This window comes from Ruditapes philippinarum, unplaced genomic scaffold (genome assembly GCF_026571515.1).
Source record: "Ruditapes philippinarum isolate M1 unplaced genomic scaffold, ASM2657151v2 ctg223_1_1_1_1, whole genome shotgun sequence".
Lineage (NCBI taxonomy): Eukaryota > Metazoa > Mollusca > Bivalvia > Venerida > Veneridae > Ruditapes > Ruditapes philippinarum.
In genome coordinates, this window is record NW_026851762.1 from 23,396 (window position 1) to 47,546 (window position 24,151).

General features: G+C 32.3%; 1 protein-coding gene across 1 annotated transcript in view; it reads right to left on the reverse strand.

The window, feature by feature from the left end:
• Window positions 1–24,151, reverse strand: part of LOC132739037 (inactive phospholipase C-like protein 2) — a gene marked incomplete at its 3' end in the record, with an annotated part of 110,743 nt that overhangs the window by 19,015 nt on the left and 67,577 nt on the right. The window contains 5 exon segments of the mRNA XM_060726689.1: window positions 2,292–2,377; window positions 3,012–3,129; window positions 4,929–5,022; window positions 11,289–11,355; window positions 11,969–12,081. Coding sequence (XP_060582672.1) covers window positions 2,292–2,377; window positions 3,012–3,129; window positions 4,929–5,022; window positions 11,289–11,355; window positions 11,969–12,081 — 478 coding nt within the window.

The following is a 24,151-nucleotide window of genomic DNA, read 5'->3' on the forward strand; positions in this document are numbered from 1 at the left end:
TTATTAGAAGATGTTTCATGCTAAATATCTTAGCTCTAGCTCTATGGGTTCTTTAATAGAAGATTTTTTAAAGTTTTTACTATATGCATATAGGGAAAATCAATGACCCCCTGGGGCAGGGCCAATTTTGACCCAAGGGCTTTTATTTGAACAAACTTGATAGACACTCACTAGAAGATGTTTCATGCCAAATATCTAAGCTCTAGCTCTTTGTTTTTTTTTAAAGAAGATATTTAAAGTTTTTTCTTTCGGTTGCCATGGCAACCAGAGTTCTGCATGGAATTAAATTCTTAGAACAATTTCTAAAGGTGACCACCAAAGGAACATTCCTGTGAAGTTTGGATGAAATTGGCTTAGTGGTTAATGAGGAGATGTCATTTAAAGTAAAAGTTTACGGACGGACAACGGACGGACGACAGACGGACGGACGACGGACGGACGCTGGATGAAGAGCGATCACAAACAAGAGCTGTCGGTAGGACAGCAACGCTCGACTATTCTTAGTGCTTGATAGTAAAAAAAATGCCTGATACAGTTACCTCCTCCTGTTTACAGGTTGGGGTCATGATGGTGAACAAGTGTGCAAAGTTTCAAAGCCATATGTCAATAGACTTTGAAAATATTTGAACTATTACAAAAACTTTAACGTAAATTCTAAGTCGAAAAAGGGGCATAATTCTGTCAAAATGCTTGATAGAGTTACCTCCTCCTGTCTACAGGTTGGGGTCATGATGGTGAACAAGTGTGCAAAGTTTCAAAGCCATATGTCAATGGACTTTGAAAATATCTGAACTATTACAAAAACTTTAACGTAAATTCTAAGTCGAAAAAGGGGCATAATTCTGTCAAAATGCTTGATAGAGTTACCTCCTCCTGTTTACAGGTTGGGGTCATGATGGTGAACAAGTGTGCAAAGTTTCAAAGCCATATGTCAATGGACTTTGAAAATATTTGAACTATTACAAAAACTTTAACATAAATTCTAAGTCGAAAAAGGGGCATAATTCTGTCAAAATGCTTGATAGAGTTACCTCCTCCTGTTTCCAGGTTGGGTTCATGATGGTGAACAAGTGTGCAAAGTTTCAAAGCCATATGTCAATGGACTTTGAAAATATTTGAACTATTACAAAAACTTTAACGTAAATTCTAAGTCGAAAAAGAGGCATAATTCTGTCAAAATGCTTGATAGAGTTACCTCCTCCTGTTTACAGGTTGGGGTCATGATGTTGAACAAGTGTGCAAAGTTTCAAAGCCATATGTCAATGGACTTTGAAAATATTTGAACTATTACAAAAACTTTAACATAAGTGGTTACGCCGACGCCGACGCTCGGGTGACTGCAATAGCTCTACTTATTCTTATCGAATAGTCGAGCTAAAAACAAAAAGAGAGTAAATAATTCAGTGTTGTTTCCAACTACCAGTAGATATTTCAGCAATATTGTTTTGGAAAAGTGCATCATACCACTCTTAAGCCTTCTTCAAAACAATGTCCAGAGAACCTTTATCAAGCTGAAGGTCGCTTTAATTTTTTTTTTATGTACAGTGTTTAAATTTGTTTCTTAGCTTACTGGAACAGGAACTAAATCCATTGAATCAATACATGCAACCAGTGCAAGCCATGTATAACATCAGATCTGATCATGGTCTGCACTGTTCCCTATTCACTCAATTCATGTTTTGAAATTTTCATTAGCAATGATAATATAAAGTTATTATATATTGTTGAGTTCAATGCTTAATTCTATTGGACAAGTACACAACTGTAAAAATCTATATTGGACAAGACGCTAGCCAATCACCTGTGTACAAGTCCAATAGCAACAGTATAATTCTCATATCAACAATGTGAAATGACCTCTTTATTACACATTTTTGATGTTTTTACAGAACTTTGTTGGTTTAAACTGCATATCAGTTCCTTTGGTTGCTTTATAATTGTCAATAATAATGTGATTTGTAAGCATTTATGCAGCTTCATGATAAATTGATAAAAGGGGGTAATTTTAACCCCTTGATATGTTAGAGATAAATAAATTATAACAGACAGACAGTAAGATAATAATATTACTATAGATTTTTCTATGAAAATAGATTTATTTCTATGAACATGTTAACGTTCAAAGAACAAGTAATTTCATGTTTTGTATATTTTGTATTGTTGTAAGTAACAAATTCATTTAACCTCGAGAGCTACTGCCAGCATGATTATTCCCAACAATATTTCATGTTGAATTATGGTTCACCTTGATATAACACAATGATGGGAATTATATTATAGCTAATACTTACACTCTACACACCGACATCCTGTCCTTAAAACCCTGATGTATGCATCAACACTTGATGGACCTTTCAGTTGATCTTCTAATAAATAACTGTAAAAATAAACAATAATAGTACAATCTACATGTGCCATCTAGAGATCATCATTACATAAGGCAATTTTGCTTGTTTTACTGATTGAATAAAAACTAAAATGCCCTTCTGTGTATTACTTCAAAAACCAGCTGGCACCAGAGAAGAGTCCCGATTAGTAGCCTTAAAGAATAGCTTCCTCTATTGTAAATATTTAAAGTCCCTCAGGTGTTTCAAGCTCACAGAAGTGAACAGCCACTGATTCAAAGTCACTGACTCCTTGGCCCTTGATGATCACTTGGTAGTTTGGTTGGTTTTTATGCCAATTTTCACACATCAGCAAAAAAACATACATGTATCTTGATGTTTGGTCAACTAACCAGTTTTCCTGGATAACTAACCAGTAATAACCAATTTCTCCGCATTTGATGGAACACTAATTGGTTATGTAACGTTATGTAACTTACGTATTATGTGAGCTTGCTATAAATAACTTACGTATTATGTGAGCTTGCTATAAATAACTTGCATATTATGTGAGCTTGCTATAAATAACTTGCATATTATGTGAGCTTGCTATAAATAACTTGCATATTATGTGAGCTTTCTATAAATAACTTACGTATTATGTGAGCTTTGCTATAAATAACTTACGTATTATGTGAGCTTGCTATAAAGTAATGACAAAGAGGTTGTTTCATATCTTGACAGACTGTATTATGGTCAGGATCAAATATATCACATTCATCTGACAACAGGTAATCTGTAAATCCTGAAAATATACAAAACATAAGGTAATTGGTACCAATGGTACCATGTAACTGTGTGTATGATTGAATTTTGAGTCACATTCACTCAGACACTGTGTTAAGGTGAAATGGCAACTTTCAAGTTTAACTGGTGAAAGAAGACCTAAGGTGTTCCTCAATTCATTATATTTGGCATGAACAGGCATTAGAGTAGATCTTCCAACATTTCTTATGCTAGATGTTTATTTTATTTTTTTAATCACAGGATTTGAACCAATGTTAGTGAGGGACAAGGTTCATAGTCAGTGACCTTTATCATTTGGCCATGGGGACCCCATTTATCTTATTACCACATGATTGTTTACTTATAAAAAACTAAAACAGTGGACAAGCAGGTAATTAATATACATATTATATAAGGTCATACATTATATTGTGATTTCTTGGAAAAATTAAATACTAAATTCCTATTATGTAAATAAGTTAAACAAGATTCTAATATGGACCTAGGATTAAACCTGATGACCTGAACAACAAATTTGGTAAATCATCTTTTGTCTAATAGGAAACATGCAAACAAATGCTTAATTGCAATAAAATTATTGACTTTCAAAAAAAAAAAAATAAATAAATAGAGGATATTTGTATAGTTCAGTGTAAGAACGGAATATATTTCACCGAGTGAGCACCAAAAGGTATATTTCACAAGTGGCGCAGCCACGAGTGAAATATGAACTTTTGGTGTTCACAAGGTGAAATATATTTCGATCTTACACTAAACTAAACAAATTTTCTTTTTATTATATGCAAAGAAACGTTTTAAAAAGACATTAAACCTAATACTGAATGAAAAGCGCGCCAAATGATAATACAACGTGACGTCATTTACGACGTCACGTCATTAAGTTGGTACCCAGTTCTGTGCACGCTGGTATTTCACTGAAACAACGTAAGGGGCTTAAATTCAAAACAGTGAAATTATCAAAATGGTAATTTCACTGTTTTAAACAGTGAAATTACCAGTTTTTATATCACTGATATATTTCTATAAACCACCGAAAAGCACGTAATAAACAGGAATACTCAATAGTTGTTTAAAAAAATCTATTAAGAATCATGTAATTTTCAATTCTAAAAAAAAAAAGAAAATATTTATTCTTACAAAAAAAAGAAGACAAAATGTTCCTGAAAAACAAACACTAATGGCTTGCTAAGATAAGTTTCTTTAATCTCTGCACGATTCATATAAATTGAAAATGTCTGTCAATCCTCCCTTTAATGTCTCCATTTCTGGGAGAAAACATTCCAGATTACATACTTCAAAAAATATAAAACATATCAAGAGCACCATTTAAAGCTGAAATTCTAGTATCTTTATACAGATTCCTGCAATTTATTGAACAGATACATTTAAAACATTTGAAATCCCTGATCTAATGTAATGAGTATTTTGCATTTTAGGAGGACTTTTTTTTCCCTCTCTTAAAGCTGAGCTCAGGACGAAAGTCTGTTCTGATAAAATTGTATATAGATATGATCGGTTAATGTTGAGATATAAAGAATATCTGAACGAGACATCTGGTGAGCTCGAGGAAACTCGACAAACATAGAAATATGGTCACATCATCAGCCCCTGACCCTGGCTATGTGGTTAATGCCATTGACCTGAAACCACTTGCTCCCTTCACCGCTGTGGGTTCAAATCCCATTCGGGACACTTGTGAACAGACAAGATGAGTGAACGACAAGGGCAAAACAATTTTCATTATAATAGTGGGGAAATAATACCACTCGGTTAAAGTCATAGACATAAAAAAAATACCATCTATGCCTAATCTTCCTTTTCGTTTGCCTTCTTTGGTGGGTTCAAATTTGTTGATCACTTCTAAACACTTTTCTTTAGTAACTCTTTGCATCTGAAAAAATAAAATAAGAAACATTTGATGAAATTTATACATCACTGTTTAAAGTGAATCGGTCCATAATGGAACATGTGCAATACCATAAATAATTATGCTGACTCAGTATTTAGAATCATATGTGACAAGAAACCACAGAAGAATTATAAATTGAGTTGCATCATGACAAAACCAACATACCGGTGGGTTTGTGACCAGCATGGACCCAGACCAGCCTGCGCAACCACGCGGATGCACAGGCTGGTCTGGATCCATGCTGTTCGCAAACCCATTATGTTGGTTTTGTCATGGCGCGGCTCAATTATATAGGGATGTTGTTGCTAAGTGTGAGATACATGATCCGATATTATATATCTATATATAGCAGATTATAACTTGTTCTAGAACAAACTATTATTATTCAACAGTATATAATTATATAAATGCATTGGGGACTCGATCAAATTTTTTCTTTTTCACAATAATTTTTTAAAGAATATCCAAATGATACAATTCTATTGTTTCATTTAGTATTTTAAAACTTATGGAAAATGTGTCCATTGCAAGCCAATCCAGTCTTTAACAATTTCTTAAAATATCATGATTTACAATCTAGGTCATTTTTATTTACTTCAATAAGTTTGACTGCTTTGCTATTAAAGCATGTTTTAAGTCTGATCAGCACCATGCAATCAGATCAATATCGCCATTTTCCAGCTCTTTTATAATGCTAGTTCAGGACCCTGAATATTCTGAATATTATGCTACAAAGGACTTAATATGTGGTAAAAAAACTTATGCTTTTCTCAAGATTTTCAAATTACAAAAGTAAGTGATTTTATGTCAGAGATATAATTTATTATTTGCCTCTCAGCCTTGGAGGCTTAAACCACTTGGTCTCTATAAGGCCCAAATTAATCAAAGAATTAAACTATGAAAACAGACAAATATGCAATTTATATAAAAAACATAATGCAATGAAGCATCCTTGGTAACCAATGTCATTTATCATCACCATTAAATGATATGTATACCATGGCTGTCTTTTTATCATTTTCCTAAAGTAAGTCGCTTCATAACCATCTTGCAGCAACAGAACCTACCCATGTGGCCAGTGCAGACCATGATCGGCCTGTCCATAAATCGGCACATTTCTGCTGTGTTATCATGGTCTACACTTTTTCACTTATTTTGAAATTTTCCCAGCTAATAATGATTAAAAGATAGACAAGTCCATTTAAGATATTTAGAGTGGTCAGGGTTAAGAGTGTAACAGAAGGTTTTACGTTTTTTGTTTTTTTTTATAATTTTATCAATTGATAAGATATTAATGGCTATATTAAGCATCAGTAAATGGGTCAAGTACTATAGATAAAGAGAAAAATAAAAATTAGCAATTTACATTAAAGTCATTGCATCTTATTTTTCCCATAAAATTTGACTTTGAAGTTTTTTGTTTTTTTCTTTTAAAACACTTTATATTGTGACCCCTACGAAAATGTGATAGACCTAGATTTTAAATCGGAAATAGATTTTCCTACAAATTTGTCAAAAAATGTAATTTTCTTTTGACAATTTATGTGATAGACCCAGGTTTTAAATCAGAAAATTTTCCTACAAAATCATAAAAAAAAAGAAAAAAAAAAGTATTTTTCTTTTGACAATTTTTTTGTTTATGAAAAGCATCAAATAAATGAAATAGGAATATATCAATAGCACATTGGATTAGAATGAAGAGAAAGGACTTAGTACATAAGACAAGAGCACCATTTATGTAGTGTTAATGCTCATATGTACAGGGCAATTGCTATCACTATAATTTTATTAGAACTTGAATTTTTGACTCTGTTTAAAAAGGGGCATAACTTATAAAAATATGATCTTCAGAGTAATGCCCCTTGTCTTACAACTGCACTTTTCAAGCAAGTATTCTGATACCTATTAAAATGTTTAAATAATGGGGCTACATTAAAGTTTCTGCACTAAGACAACAAAAAGTTACTAGAATTATTATTGGCACAGCCATCATAATATTTTTTTTAATATTTTTAATTATTTTATTTTTTTTTTAAGAGACAGGCTAAAAAATAAACAATTACAATAATGCCATTCATTTCCTAAGTCACAAACAGACAAACCATTAAAATTTGATTTCCAAGTAAATAAGACAAAAATTTCAGAAGTTACAATTACAGAAATAACATACGGTGGTTTTGGTCTCGTCTGAAACATTTTCATTTTACACTCGGTGACTGAATTCTTTATTATAGGGTGTTTTACACGCTCCCAATCTAAATAATTCGAAATGAAATCAGGCACGAGACACGCTATACAATGAAGCACGAGATGACTTAATATTTTGCTTAAAAAGCAAACTCAAATATGTCCTATTCAAGTCCCTGACAGCATTTGTTTGGAGTGTTGACTGCTGTAAAGTAATTTTATCCCGAGAAAATTGCATTAATAACCTAAAAATAGACACCATAAAGTATCTTGCACATCTGGGAATTATTCATAATATTGAAAATACTTTTTTTCACAAGAGAATGTCTATGTAGAATAGAAAATCATAAAGCTATATTTCTGGTATATTAGGTGCATTTATCACAGTTAGATTCAATCTTCATGATAGAAGTTTTTTACTGGTAATTGACAACATTCTGGAGACTTTTCAAATGATACAATGCAGTGGTATGATATAATTTAATATCAGCAAATATTTTTAGGTTTTTTTTACAAAGTTTCCTGCTGGTTTTTTGAGATAGGTTTGTTTAATATGAAAATAATGATATTTGAACTTTTTGGTGTTAACTGAACAGAAGATAATTATACTGTCTCAGTCAAACATTCTGTCAGCCATATGTTATGAACGTTACCCGAAGCACAGCCCAAAATTTGCGAGGCATGTCAGATGGTCATGACACTAGCAGGAAGCCTATTCTAATGACGTCATACATTAATATAGCCATCACTGAAATGAGCAGTCAAAGAATTTTGTCTGATCTTTGATAATTTTACATGATTTTCAACATATTCTTACAATAATAGAAAAAAATTAAATAGGATTAACCTATTACTGTCCTAACGTGGTGATATACAGTAATATCAAAATTTGTCTTGTCATGAAATTGCATGTACAGCAGCAAAAACATTTGAGCCGCATCACGACAAAACCAACATAATGATTTTGAGACCAGCCTGCGCATAACTGTTCGCTATCAGTTTCTCTATTTGTTATAGGGTTGGTAAGCGAACAGCATGGATCCTGATCAGACTGCGCAGATGCAAACCCACTATGTTGGTTTTGTTGTGACGTGGCTCATTTTATATACATGTATTTGCCATGTTCCTTATTTATTATAAAGCACACAAAACATCTGGGAAATCAACAGCACCTTCAACTTTTTGCAGCACTTGGTAGTAAAACAAGGTCAATGGATAAATTTTGTATAAAGGGTTATTTATAATTCCCATAAAAATCCTGACTTGGGTTGCATGTCTAAAGTCAAATACCTACAATTATGTTTCTTAAGATATGTGTGATTGAAGCTCCAAGCAAATTACTTAATTTGTGGTTAAAAAAGTTGCCTTCAAAACCTTAGCAAAATGCTGAACCTACAACATCGTCAGTTACCCACGGTATATATTTCGTACAATAACTACATTGTCTATAATAATATATAGACAACGTAGTATATAATGATATACAGATATTGTACTATGTACGGAATATATACCGTGGATAACCAACGATGTACCTACAATGACATGTTAAGAGTAGCCCTTAGATCATTCTTAAGAAATTTCTAAAACCCAGGCTAAAATTGAATTACCAGTTATATGTCATTTGAAAAGAAATATAATTCTGAGTCAACGACAATGCCTGACAGACATTTGACACATGAGCAATTAGTAAGAGGAAAGAGAAAAAATTAGCAACAATTTACAGAAATAAGGAGAAGTAATGGCATATATTTAAAGAGAGAATTTAAGTATATAATAAGGTGTTGCAGACAGTAGGGCAAAATATTCACCATATTATTATGTAATATTGACAAGTTTGAGTAGATAATTCTAGCCACATATAGAACCTTATACAGCAGAAGTTTAACCCTTACCATACTAAATATCTGTGGCGGACTTGTCCATTTTCAAACTGGACAAAACCATTTAAATTTAATTGATCGTCATTTTTTGGGGGGAAATTCAATATAATAATGTATGTTAGTGGGAAATTCAATATAATTATGTATTTTAGTGGGAAATTCAATATAAATGTGTATTTTAGGGTGAAATTCAATAAAATTATGTATTTTAGGGGGGATTTCAATATAATTATGCATTTTAGGGAGAAATTCAATATAATTATGTCTTTTCGGGGGGAATTCAATATAATTATGTATTTTAGGGGGAAATTCAATATAATTATGTATTTTAGGGGGGAATTCAATATAATTATGTATTTTAGGGCAAAATTCAATAAAATTATGTATTTTAGGGGGGAATTCAATATAATTATGTATTTTAGGGGGAAGTTAAATATAATTATGTATTTTAGGGGGAATTCAATATAATTATGTATTTTAGGGCAAAATTCAATAAAATTATGTATTTTAGGGGGAAATTCAATATAATTATGTATTTTAGGGGGAAAATCAATATAATTATGTATTTTAGGGGGAAATTCAATATAAATATGTATTTTAGGGGCAAATTCAATATAATTATGTATTTTAGGGGGAAATTAAATATAATTATGTAGTGAACAATGCAGACCATGATTAGACTGCACTGATGAGCCTGCAGGTCTATACTGGTCTGCACAGGTTGCATGGCAGAATCTCATTCTGCCATCAGGCTATGGGTTATTAAGTGGTTCTTGTTAATATCTATCTTTTTTCACTGATACACATTACTTCTAGCCATGTAGAATTCCAAATTAAATTTTTATTTTTTCAGACTAACTTTTATTTTCTTGAAAAGCTGTTTAAACCAAATGACATTGTATAAACACTTTTGTTCATTTTTTTGCAGTTCGTTTAACAGAATGTCAAACGCATAACCAACAATTTAACTTGAATGAATAATGAAAATTTATATTCTTAATAGTGATTTTGTGCTGTTTAAATGAACACCACTGAGAAACCTAAAAACATAAAATTTGAACTTTTTAAATAAATCAGATGGGGAAATTAAAATAGTAAGATATGCAAAAGATGATTAAGAAATATACCCAGAAATAAATTGTAAATTGTATTTTTATGCTATATTTGTGCTGATTTTAAATTTTGGGTGATTTTTCACAATTAGAATAATTTTTCTGGTAAAACAAAGTGAAGGAATTATTTGAAATTCTGCACACAAGTTAGTGGTCTAGACTGACATCATATAGAACATTAATTAATCTAAAAAAAATGATTTCCAGTCCTGTCATGTCTAAACCTCAGTGGAGATACAAATCCAATCTTTCAATATGGACAAAACCATTCATCATTTTTAGAGAAGAAGTTCAAAATAAGTACTAACTGAATAGGGAACAGTGTAGACCATTATTTATCATATGGTACGGATGACCAAGCTGATCTTGGTCTGCACTGGTCACATAGGTAAAATCAGTTGCTGCCATTTTTACACTAGTGACAGTACATGAAATTATCTCATTAACTTTAACAATTGGAAATAGAAAAGATTGCAACCAAAATCAATATCTCCACTTTAAAAACCAAATTGTTTCTCTGACAAGCAATTTCGAAAATTTGCATCTTAAATATTTTTTACTGCCAATTACATTTGTTGTTGTTTTTTCAATGTTCTTAATTTGTTTGACAACCTTGAGTAAAGCCATAGAAAGAGCGCAATTGAACTTTTAAATAGAAGACCATCTAGATTTGTGTAACAAACTTGTCTACCGTAGGTTTAGAATAAGAACCACCTGTTGTAATGAAGGAGTTTTAATATTAACAGAATAGAATCTGGTCAAATTGCCGATGTACAGACTGGCCTAAAATTGGTAACTTTGGTATGATGTTATCACTTCTAGAATCAGGAAAATGGGTGTTCCCCTTTAAACCCTCAATAAACCATGCAAGAATTACTTAAAATGGACATGTCCGCCTTTTATTTCTGGACTGGGCATAATTAGTTTTGGGATATCAATGACGTGTAGAGCCTAGTTAGACTGCAGACACATTCAAGCTTTTTGCTGACTTTTGTGCATATAAATGTCACAAATACAAGTTGCAAATCTACAGAAATTTCGTCTATAAAAGCTCTGTAAGTCTTACCCCTTGTTCTGCTTCTAAAAATAGTAACAAATCATCTGTTGATAAGTAATCAGCATTGCTTGCATATCTGTAAAATAAATCAAAACCTATATTGTAGATAAGACATAACATAACAGTTCTTTGACAAGGCACTTCTCCCTGTATCTGTATTTTAAGTTTCAATCAATTCTTCGAAAAGTAGCTATAGCAGCAATGTTCTTACAACAAGAGGGCCATCATGGCCCTACATTGCTCACCTGAATTCTATCCCTAGAAAAGGTAATATTTTTTTTAATGAATGCAGAAATACCATAGATTATTGGGTCACAATGCAATGGGCCATTTATAGGCCCCTAACACAATGGTTCATGCCAAATGTTTAATCTTTAAGACATAAATTTTTCAAAGAAGAATTTTTTTTATGTGTTTTCCTGTTTAAGATTTAGCTCTATAGATGGACAAATTGATTGATTAACCATAAGGTGACTCCAATATACGACCTTTCAACTCCTTTTGATGGGGGGCAATATAATTATTATATAAATTCATTAAAGTGTTCAAAACTCATAAAAGTTATTCCACAAAATAATTTTCAATCTCTTTCAAGTTATTCCACAGTGATGACTGTAAAAAGTGTTTGTAAAGATTTTACTATTAGCAAAATTCAATGATAACATGCACACAACAAGTACAAAACATACCTGACTAGTAAGAAATAAATTTCTGGTCTGGTGGACATTTCTTTGAACAGTGATATAAACTCACTACTGTTGAGACGGCCCCTTTTGCTATCATCTCTGTTAAGTTCAATTTCCTGGAAAATACAAGGACAATCTAACATGAAATCTCCACTAATTCTTGGCGATGACCCCTTTAGCAATCCTATAAAGACAATTTATGTACTTATATTCCTGAGATTGCCCCATCTGGGGTTTTACTTCTGAGTTGGCCCCATCTGTTGTTATCATTGATAAGTTCATTTCTCTGGAAAAAAGTTTTAAAAAATTGACAAATAATTAAATGAACCTTTATAATAATTGCACTTTAAATTCAAAATTGTCTCATTTTCTATAGTTCATTGTAACATAACGTTAATATACATTGTTTTTTAGCTTTGACTTTTTTTTTTGCCTTTAACAAAGACGAGTGTTCTTTAAATTTGGAGTCATTATCATGAATCATCTAAGGTTCCAGCATTACCTTTAGAATGAGAGAGCTAACTTACTACAATCTACTGGCCAATGAAAATTGGAAGCTAATTTAGGAAATGAAAGTTCTCACAAAATTGCTGAATGGACACAAGCTGCTATGATTTGCTTGGTCAACTTTTGACCGTTAAAGCAATAAGGGTTTTCCATTTAATAGAAGCAATCATATGCTGATACTTGACAAGTGCATATCAATGGGTCCTCCAGTAACATGAATGGAAATTAAACCTGCCAATTGACAGAATAACCAATACACGTGTGAGAATGCCAATGTAAGAAGAAATGATGGCCAACCTGTATTATTGAAGACGAGAAAATCAAAATATGAGCCGCGCCATGACAAAACCAACAAAATGGGTTTGCCACCAGCATGGATCCAGACCAGCCTGTGCATCCGCGCAGTCTGATCAGGATCCATGCTGTTCGCTATCAGTTTCTCTACTTGTAATATGGTTGGTAAGCGAACAGCATGGATCCTGATCAGACTGCGCTGATGCGCAGATGCTGGTCACAAACCCATTATGTTGGTTTTGTCATGACGCGGCTCAATTAATTAAAAGATGACAATTGTGAGTCTAAACATGTAGTATTAAAGCTGCATTCAGCTTTTATTTTTCTGTTGGAAAAAACAATTTTGTGTTGTTTGAAACTAAGTATTTCAGTAATATTATCTGGATTTAAGTGCATCATTATCACTGTTAAGCATTCTTCATAACAGCCTCCCAAGAGCTATATATAGCAGTCAGTGACAATCTTGTCTAAAATAGAGGTCTGCTTTACTAATTTACATAATATAGAGAGCCCTAGAGCCAGCTGATACATTAAAAGTGTCAAGGAGTTGCCTTATTGTTTTTGGACTTTATCTATGGGACATTTCATTTTCCACCTTAATACTTTTGATGTGACGATTATGGAAATGATCTTTCTAAAAATAAAACATTCAACCTTTAGAAAAGGGAAAGAACTCAATAAATGTGGATTTTTCCAATCTCATCTGGTTCTACCATATACAACCAGTGATCAACATGTTGCACTAAACTACAAAAACTTTGTACCACTGATATTAGCTGGGAAAACACCAAATCTACATAATTCTTGGGTATAACTATTGTTTTGAACACTTTAAATTCTAAGGTCAGTTATTTATACCAATTTGTTTATAAATTCAGTTTCAACAGCATTGGTAAATAATTTAGCAATGGCTGCCACATTTGGCAAAGGGATGTAAATATTGTGAAAATCAGGCACTATCTTTTTGTATCATTACAGCACCAGCTGGAGAACAGAGTTAGTAGATCCAACAAGCTCAATTCTAAGCTCTCACAAATAAATTGTAACGCACATAAACATTATAGTGGATTTAGTAGTATTTAGAAGTTCTCGGTTAAAATTTTTCATACTTAAAACACAGGTGTTTGTATGAGTACTAAATACATAATAATGAAAATAAAAACCAATCGAAATAATTTTGTGAGATTACGAGCTTCAATATAAATTCTTCTGGAAGTTCATTATCACAAACATAACTAACAGTAGTCCAAATTAATGTCTTTAAAATTAAACTCTATCTAAAAAGGCAAAAGAATTATTGTGCCCAGAGACATTTTTGTATATATATAAATATAGAATCACTCTGGTGAGTGAAACTCATTATCCTCTCCTCCCGGGGTATTTTATCTTTCTGTAACTGACAGAATTAATCTCTGATAAAACAAAACTGTTTATACCATCACAGTATTAAGAGAATTCAGTTAAAAACATTATGAAATAAAGTGTCTTTACTCTTTCGTAGATTAGTTTTTCTCTTACATTAACTTCATATCCTGTTTATTGGTCTCACAAAACTCATGTGAATCAAATTTTATTCGATCATTGTCATTAATACACTCAAGTTTTATACATAATCTTTTTCTAGTTCAATTCAGAAGGAAGGATAGGCTATAAGCTTATAGACACACTCCCAAATCCATTCCTGGAACTAACTCTTAATTAGCAATGAGTTTTAAGTTGGTTGGTCAAGGCCCCTCAGATGGGGTTTGTACCCATGCTGCCAGTAATGATCCATAGATTACTAGTCCAATGTGTGAACCACTCCGCCACATCCCCATGTAAACTGTTGAACAAACACTTAATGGATTTATAGATAATACATACAGGTTTCACTTTTTTCCCAGCTCAGCAAAATGTTTCCTCTCATATTTTTAGGGTTTTTTTTAAAGATGTTTAATTGAATTTACATGTTAAGACAGCATGTGATTTTCTTTTACCTTTTTCCCTAGGCACCAAACACAAAAACAATGAACAAAATAACAATTCTGGGGATTATGCACTCATAATCTTCAAGTAAAAAAAATATTATATTAAAAATATATAAATATGCAAACTAGGCATGTAATCTTATGCTATGTCATTTCATTGATACTATTTCTGTATTAACAGTTCAACTAGGTTATATATAACCACTAGGTTATACATAACCACAGCAGGTGCATTTAAATTTTCTTAAACTTGGTATCACAGGCTTTGAGGATTTGTTTTTTTTATGACACAATTGTCTGGCACAGTTTTCATAATTTGCAGATATCTCAGAATACAGTTTGATATCAATTCCTTTTTAGCACTTATTTTGTAATATAAATGAAATAAAAACAATTAATAGCTCTATTAGCATAAAGTACTTGTGAAATATCAGGAACTTAGATTTTTGTCAGGATTGGACTTTAAATATTTTTCTGGAGATTTGTGTAATTATTGATGTACGTAGGTCAGGTTCAATAACTTGTGTGCAAATCTTATTTTCATATCATTTTCATTATGCAAAATGATCCAAAATTCAAATCAGGCTAAGAACAGCACAAAGAATCTATATTCAATTTAATTCTGAATATAATTATTCTCTTTACTATCCTTTGCTGTTTTTTCCGTTTTAATGTGCTTCACTAAATTTGTGTAAAAATTTCAATATTTCATGTTTTTAGGCTTTTTGACCTTAGAAAATTGCTCATAAATCCTGCAATTTAATGAGCAAAATAGAGTTATAACAAGTAATAAAGATAGAATGGCATTGCTTTATAAGCAAGAATAAGACAGTTATAATTATATTCTAGGATTATTTGGCATTTAAAGGGACTCCACTGAGGATTTTTTAAATGATGGGACTGAAAATATATTTTTTTCCAGATAAATGTACCATTTGATGTAGGTTTAGACAACTAATCTTTGTGCAAAATTTCGGATCATTCGCGCACTTTGTTTTTCCAGAATAATTATTCAAATTGTAAAACAAAGGCACCACTAGGCGGAGCATTATATGCCCGAAAGTGTTTTTTTTTAGTAAGGATGAAGCATTTGTAAGACATGGGAATTGAATAAAGTATTACCTCCTTCAAAAAGCAATCCTCCTTTATAGTTATGCTCCAGAAACTGTTTTCAGTTTTAAGGTAATAGTGACCTTGGCCTTTGACCTTGTGACCCCAAAATCAATAGGGGAGTTCTACCCAATATGGACAATCATCCTATGAAGTTTGAACACTGTGGGCCAAATGAAACTTAAGTTATGCTCCCAGAACTGTTTTCAGTTTAAATTGATCTTTGACCTTGTGACCCCAAAATCAATAGGGGTTTTCTACCCAATATGGAATATGGACAATAATCCTATGAAGTTTGAATACTGTGGGCCAAATGGAACTTAAGTTATGCTCCCGAAACTGTTTTCAGTTTTAAAGCAATAGTGACCTTGACCTTTGACCTTGTGATCCCAAAATCAATAGGGGTCTTCTACCCAATATGGACAATCATCCTATGAAGTTTGAAGACTGTAGTCCAAATGGAAACCAAATTGCTAACGGATGGACGGAGGGACACAGAACTATCAAAACATTTTCATCAACTATCTACATATTAACTGTTCTACAATTATAGTATTTCCAAATGATTTTTCAAGAACATTTCTTATCAGTATACATCAGAAAAATATTATCTTGAATATTGATGTACTTTGAATGAAAAATCTGCTTTACATAATTGTTCTGAGATAACTCTTGAAAATGATAAAAATACACTCACTCATACTGCATTAAAGACCACCTGTTACAAAGAAATATTTTAACCAAAAGGTTCACCAAAAAGGTAATTTAAGTAACACATACTGACCACCATTGCCAAGAGGGTCATGACAATAAAGCTCCATTTTTTTGTCGAAAAGTGGAGGTAATGACTAGCCAACAAGGTCATAAAAATTTAAAGGTTGCAGTTGGGTTTGTCAGTAAAGGATTGCACAGTACTGTTGCTGTTTCTTTTATTTTCACTACATTATGAATCTGGTTCATGAAAATATTTCCCTAAAGTACAATATAGACGCCTGGCTACATTAATGTTTCATAACCTGAATTTGTCCTATATAATATTTAAGTGCTTCTTAATTTATTTAACAATAAATTTTAACATTAATATTCTATGAAAGGAATTGTAAGATATAATCTCAGGCATCTGCCATCATTATATTCCTACAATAATTATTTTTTAAGGTTTTTATATAATTATAAAAGCTCACAAGAAAATCTCAGATGATTTATCACTTCTTATATAATCACTTTATATAATCTCTGAAGAAAAAAAATGATTGATTGTGAAGAGATAATCTCAAACCTTTTGTCTAATAACCTACTGAATTTGTAAAATGGACTTGCCCATCTTCCATTTTTGGAATTGTCCATTATCAATTTCTAAGGGATATCAAGATGTAATGATTTGAAGGGTTTGTAAACCAACAGTTTAAAGCCTGAACAGACTGGAACTAAGTTTCAAGAAAGCTTCATTTCAAAAGGTTAAGAATTTGTAGCTGTTACAGAAAATGTATGACATTTGACCTCCAACAGTGACCTTGACCTTGAGTGAGCTACCTTGTTCATGTGAACATTTGACCTTCATTTCATCGCTTTAATTTATTTTCTAATAACTTTCCCAGTCTTTTTCTATTCTTAAGCTCTTTTCACTGTCTTGAACTATACTCTTCCTCCTTTCATTTTTACCTCCTTTCAGGGCCTCAAACTATTCTCTACCTCTTTTCATAGTCTCAAACTGTTCTTTACCTCTTTTCACTGCCTTAAACTATTCTCTACCTCCTTTCATCTTTACCTCCTTTCAGGGCCTCAAACTATTCTCTACCTCCTTTCAGGGCCTCAAACTATTCTATACCTCCTTTCATTTTTACCTCCTTTCAGGGCCTCAAACTATTCTCTACCTCCTTTCATTTTTACCTCCTTTCCGGGCCTCAAACTATTCTCTACCTCCTTTCATCTTTACCTCCTTTCAGGGCCACAAACTATTCTCTACCTCCTTTCATTTTTACCTCCTTTTAGGGCCTCAAACTATTCTGTACCTCCTTTCATCTTTACATTCTTTCCGGGCCTCAAACTATTTTCTACCTTACTTTCACTCAGTTTAATAACTACAAAGTACAGAGAGAGCATTGAAGAAAAAGTTCTTCACTACCACAATTCAAGAGTACATTGTATAGGAACAATCAATCAGAAATTGCTAGCAATTTAATACTGTCACAAAGATATTTGAATTTTAGATTTAAAAAAAAGTCATTTGCCTAGCTTTGATTAAATGTCTTCGAAACAGAGACCTAGATCAACTGAAGTGACATAATTCTTTAAAAAGATTAAATCTCTTGGAATGAAAAGCACTACAACTTGATTTAACCTCTACTTTAATTAGAAGAAGAAAAATAAGGCAAAGAAATCGTAATGCCAGAGTGATCAATATTTTGAATCAAGACAGCTGTGGATGAATATGATTGTCAACAAGTAAATTCTAATGAAGTACAAAATTATTTTAACATATTCTCATAAATGAAACAAAACAAAAATCAGAAGAAAAAAATCGACAAACATACAAGTTCAATCTTTAGCTTGCTGTACACTGCATGACAGCTTAGTCCTTTATTATCAAATACAACCTCAAAGCTTAGCCTCAAAATGAATCATTCTTGCCCTTACAATAACAAATGTCTAGTTGCATACTAAATGCTTAGCCTCATAATGAATCATTCTTGCCCTTACAATAACAAATGTCTAGTTGCATACTAAATGCTTAGCCTCATAATGAATCATTCTTGCCCTTACAATAACAAATGTCTAGTTGTATACTAAATGCTTAGCCTCATAATGAATCATTCTTGCCCTTTTAATAACAAATGTCTAGTTGTATACTAAATGCTTAGCCTCATAATGAATCATTCTTGCCCTTACAATAACAAATGTCTAGTTGTATACTAAATGCTTAGCCTCATAATGAATCATTCTTGCCCTTATAATAACAAATGTCTAGTTGTATACTAAATGTTTAGCCTCATAATGAATCATTCTTGCCCTTTTAATAACAAATGTCTAGTTGCATACTAAATGCTTAGCCTCATAATGAATCACTCTTGCCCTTACAATAACAAATGTCTAGTTGCATACTAAATGCTTAGCCTCAAAATGAATCATTCTTGCCCTTATAATAACAAATGTCTAGTTGTATACTAATTGCTTAGCCTCATAATGAATCATTCTTGCCCTTATAATACATGTATCAAATGTCTAGTTGCATACTAAATTCATAGCCTCATTTTGAACAAGCCTTGCCATATATCAAATGTCTAGTTGTATATATAATTCCTAAGATTCATATTGAACAAGCCCTGCCTAAATCAAATGCCTAGTTGTATATTTAATGCCTAGCCTCATAATGAATTATCCTTGCTCTTTACCATATGTCTAGCTTAATACCTAGACTCATACTAAATAATTATTGCCTTATATTTTGTGTATAAGCATATTATATGCCAAGCAGAAATGCCTGGCAAAATACTGATTAAATGCCTAGCCAGATAGTGAATGCCTCAGACCAGATACTGATTGTCTAGACAATAAATAGTTAATGCCCAACCTGATACTGAATGTCTAGCTAGATAGTGAATGCCTCAGGCCCTATTGAATGCCTAGCCAGATAATAAATGCCTCAAGCCCTACTGTATGCCTAGCTAGATAGTGAATGCCTCAGGCCAGATACTGAATACCTAGCTAGATAATAAATGCCTCAGGCCAGATATTGAATGCCTAGCTAGATATTAAATGCCTCAAGCCAGATACTGAATGCCTAGCTAGATAGTAAATGTTTTAAGAGAGATAGTAAATGACATAGGCCCTACTGCATGCCTAGCTAGATAGTATAAATGCCTCAAGCCACATTATCAAATGTCTAGCTAGATAGTAAATGCCTCAAGCCAGATACTGAATGCCTGGTTAGATAATAAATGCCTCGGGTCTGACACTGAATGTCTGGCTAGATAGTAAATGCCTCAGGCCCTATTGAATGCCTAGCTAGATAGTAAATGCCTCAGGCCCTACTGAATGCCTAGCTTAAGATGGTGAATGCTTCAAGCCAGATACTGAATGCCTAGCTGGATAGTAAATGCCTCAGACCCTACTGAATGCCTAGCTAGATAGTAAATACCTCAAGCCAGATACGGAATGCCTAGTTAGATAATAAATGCCTCAGGTCCTACTTAATGCCTAGCTTGAGATAGTAAGTACCTCTGGCCAGATACTGAATACCTAGCTAGATAGTAAATGCCACAGGCCAGATACTAAATTCCTAGCTATATAGTAAATGCCTCTGACCCTACTGAATGCCTAGCTAAATAGTAAATGCCTCAGGCCAGATAATATTAATCCTGGCCAAATAATACTGAATGACTAGACAAATAATACTGAATGCCTGGACAAACAGTTAATGCCTAACTATATACTGAATGCCTCTGGCCACACAATGATTGCATAGGCAAAAACCACTTTCCCGTGCCTTACACCTTACTTAATTAATACCTTAGGTGATAAGCTAAATTTATAGTCTTATTCTAAAGGTAAAACCCCATGATAAACTGCTTATGCATACCTAACCATATAATCTGAATACTTTGTAAAAAATGTAGAATTTTCACCTTATATCTTAACTTTACTCTCCTTTTTTTCTTATATAAATAATGACTAAACAGACAGGGCTTGTCAACTTTAATGGAGTAGTTCTAGTCAGTTGTTAAGACCAGCATTCTATATTATTATAAGCTTATTCTGTTCATGTCTGACATCAAATGCTGTATCTTCAGGTATATTCTTTAAGAAGGAGTGAACAAATAATTATTGTCTCAGCTTACTACTTAAAGAATATACAAATAATTCAACTGTACTTCATAAACTGTAAGAAAACTTTTCAAGATAATCAACTGTTATTGGTTAAAACAGTGCAATTATGTCTTCTAAATTAACTAACAGCCTTCACCTATGTCAAAGAGAACATGAGCACTAGGCTACAGACTGGTATAATTAGGTACATAATTAGACAATTAGTAAATCAAATAGCTGGCTTTACTGTGAATTAAGAAGAAGTAACTGTCAGACTCCTTCATGTTTGTGATATATGTAGCGCTATCTTTATCTGAAATGCTATATTAGCATTCTATATTAGCATTCGGATGACAAAAGGCCTATACACTGTATCAATGAACCAGTCACATGACTGTTTCTTGTTCTGAGGCAATTTACTTATATACACAATGTTTGACACGTGTCTGTACTGCTGCCTTCTTAGGACTATTTTCCGGACATTTTAGGAATGCCACCTGAACACCTTTGGAATTCTAGAAAACAAACTGTCATAAAAAATCCAAATTCGGATTTTTAGAGACGTGTCTAACAAAATTAATGATAAACAAATAATGAATAAAAAATAGCTATAGTGATAAGCTTTAAAATGTATTCATAATTTCAGGGGCTTCTTTTCTGAACAAAAATACTTTTACAAAATAAATCAAAATAAAATTAATGCTGACCGATGATTGGGATTTTTAAGCTCTTCTCAAGCGGGAAAAGTCAACATATATTTTGGCATTGGGAATGCCTAAGTGTACTGCGAGGAAAAAGTCCTGCTTCCGTATTTTGACATAATGAATTTATCATTACTAAAGCTGTTAATGGAAATGTCCAAAATCAAAAACAGGACATTAGTTTATTCCTGTAATTTCTGCAATATGAAAGGTAATTATCTAATGTCCTTGGTGTATAGTTTCTCCAATAAATTTGTTTTTATTCCACTACAACACAAAGATCTTTTTATATAGAGCAAAAAGAAATCTGTAAATTGAACAATAAAGATTTTAAGTTAAAGTTTCATTATACAAAACATTTTTGTAACCATAAAAGCAAAATCTGCAAATGTTCAATTTCAAGCAATTTCCTTTATCATCAACAATGTCTTTTGTAAATTTTTCCCCAATATTTAGAGTAGGGAAATAATGGTTAATGCCGGATGCTTGAGACTATTCGAAATATCAAAAAAAGCAGTTGTAACAGAGATTATTCTGAGAAAAAGTCTTTAATAAAATCAAAACCAAAAACTTTACTGTCTATTGACATTAGAGCATATATCATTCCATTGAAATGCATTTCATTTATTTACTTTGTGCAGCAATTTTTAGACTAGTAATTATTCTTTTCTCTTCAATATTGAACAGTGTTTCAATTAATGCTTTTCTGGCAGAAAAGTTAAATGCAAAATATATAGCCTTAGTATTATCATACAATAACAGTAACTGTTGTAACACATGAAGTTTTTTGTTTTGTTTTTTTTTGGCAACACAAAATAACAGTAAGGTATTAATGGTAATCTAATTTCATTCATTATTTGATCCCGGTAATTTCATGCTAGTGCCATAATTATATTTTACAGTTCCATCATGATACTTAGTACAGCTAGAAAACTGCAGTAAACAACTAACTGATATATATACTCTTTTATTGCATTCTCAGCATAAATTCTGTTCCTTTTTTTTGCTTCCTATCCCATGCTTTGTCTTTTCTCATGTTGGTTTAACCCTTGAGTTTAGTTTACTTTAAACATATTAATTTAAGCTCGATTGAGAATAATTTCTTGCAACTTACATTAATCACTTCCCGCAACCAACCAGTACTGGTGTCATTTAAAGAAACATGGTCGTGACCCAAGTTAAGGCCTCGAACCCATGATCCCTGGGTTGAGAGGCAGACACCTTGACCATAGGCCACCACTCATTTTTAAAAATATTTTTGAACTTTTTTCTAGTTTTTTATTGTTTGATTTTGCTATATGTCTTGAATTTTGTTGTGTTTTGCCTTATTTCATATATATTTTTATATATATATATATATATATATATATATATATATATATATATATATATATATATATATATATATATATATATATATATATATATATATTAACATTGTACCACTGTTTGTTAGATTGATTATCATTGGATAATAAATATTATTATCTATATCACACAGCTGCTGCACATTTATGCAATATTATCTTTTGTTTTAATCAAAGAGACCAATCTGTGCTGCATAATTTTATAAATGTGTTATAAAGACTTTTGACAAGTTATATGACTGCATGTATGTATATAGACATAACTTTTGTAACTGAGAAGCCACTATAATTTATATTATATGTATGTAAGCTTTAAAGCACAGGAAAAACAGTAAGCCTGCAGTAGAAAGATATTGAAAAAAAGACTTGATATATTTTCTGCTCCTTTTGGTTCTTTGATAGCAATAATTTTTATTAAAGATATTTGAGCCAATGCTTACAGAGGTATGAGAGGTGTTTCATCAATTGTAGCTAAATAATTATGTTGCTCAGACCCTTACTTTGCTAAATTTCTTCTGAATGGACTGGTCCATCTTTAAATCTGTGAAATTTTCAAGACATGTACTGACTGAATGGCAAACAGTGCTACCAGTGTTCTTTAAGCAAGCTGGGCCATTCTTAGTTTCTTCACACCAAACAGTGTCACTGGTGTTCTATAAGCAAGCTGGGCCATTCTAATTAAGCTTCTTCACAAGAAAGAATCCCAAATTCTTTCCAGATGGGATTCAAACCCACAGAGGCGAGGGGCAAGTGGTTTGAAGTCAAAGACATTAACCTATCACACATGGACGACCCTCACAAATTGTTTATGTCCTCTCCATAAAATCAAATGTCTACTTACTTTTCCTATGCTATGCTATACATTTATCTTTACACATATTCTATAATTCTGTGAAAACATCTAACTCAGATCACCATACTGTGAGCTATGTCTGTTTTAAGACATTATAAAAGCATCAAGCTGTTTCACTTGCAGTTTTCTTTGAACCATCAACAGTTACCTCTAAGCCTTGCACTATATCAAACCTAGTGTATAATGTTCGCCTCATTTCCTTAACCTTTCTAACACTCTGCTTAATAACATTCTCCTATATCAAAACTGCCTATCTAGAATATCAAAGAAACTTATTTCATATACATATTTATATTTTAAGCTTTAATTAAGCTCCTACTTTAACGGAGATATTTGATCGCATGTGTCCTCTATCATTATTATCTCAGTCACATTTCCATCTTCCTTTAAGTAGGCCCGAGTTCTCTTACCTTTCATAAGTCTGGCTTCCTTGAAAAGAATTCCACAATGTAATTTGAAATCATAGCTTAAAACATTGGGACCTTATCATCCCCCCCCCCCAAAAAAAAACATAATTTACAAACAGTTGAGCTCCTGCATTGTAGATTTAGACAAGTCTATGCCACCCGTAGAGCACAGTT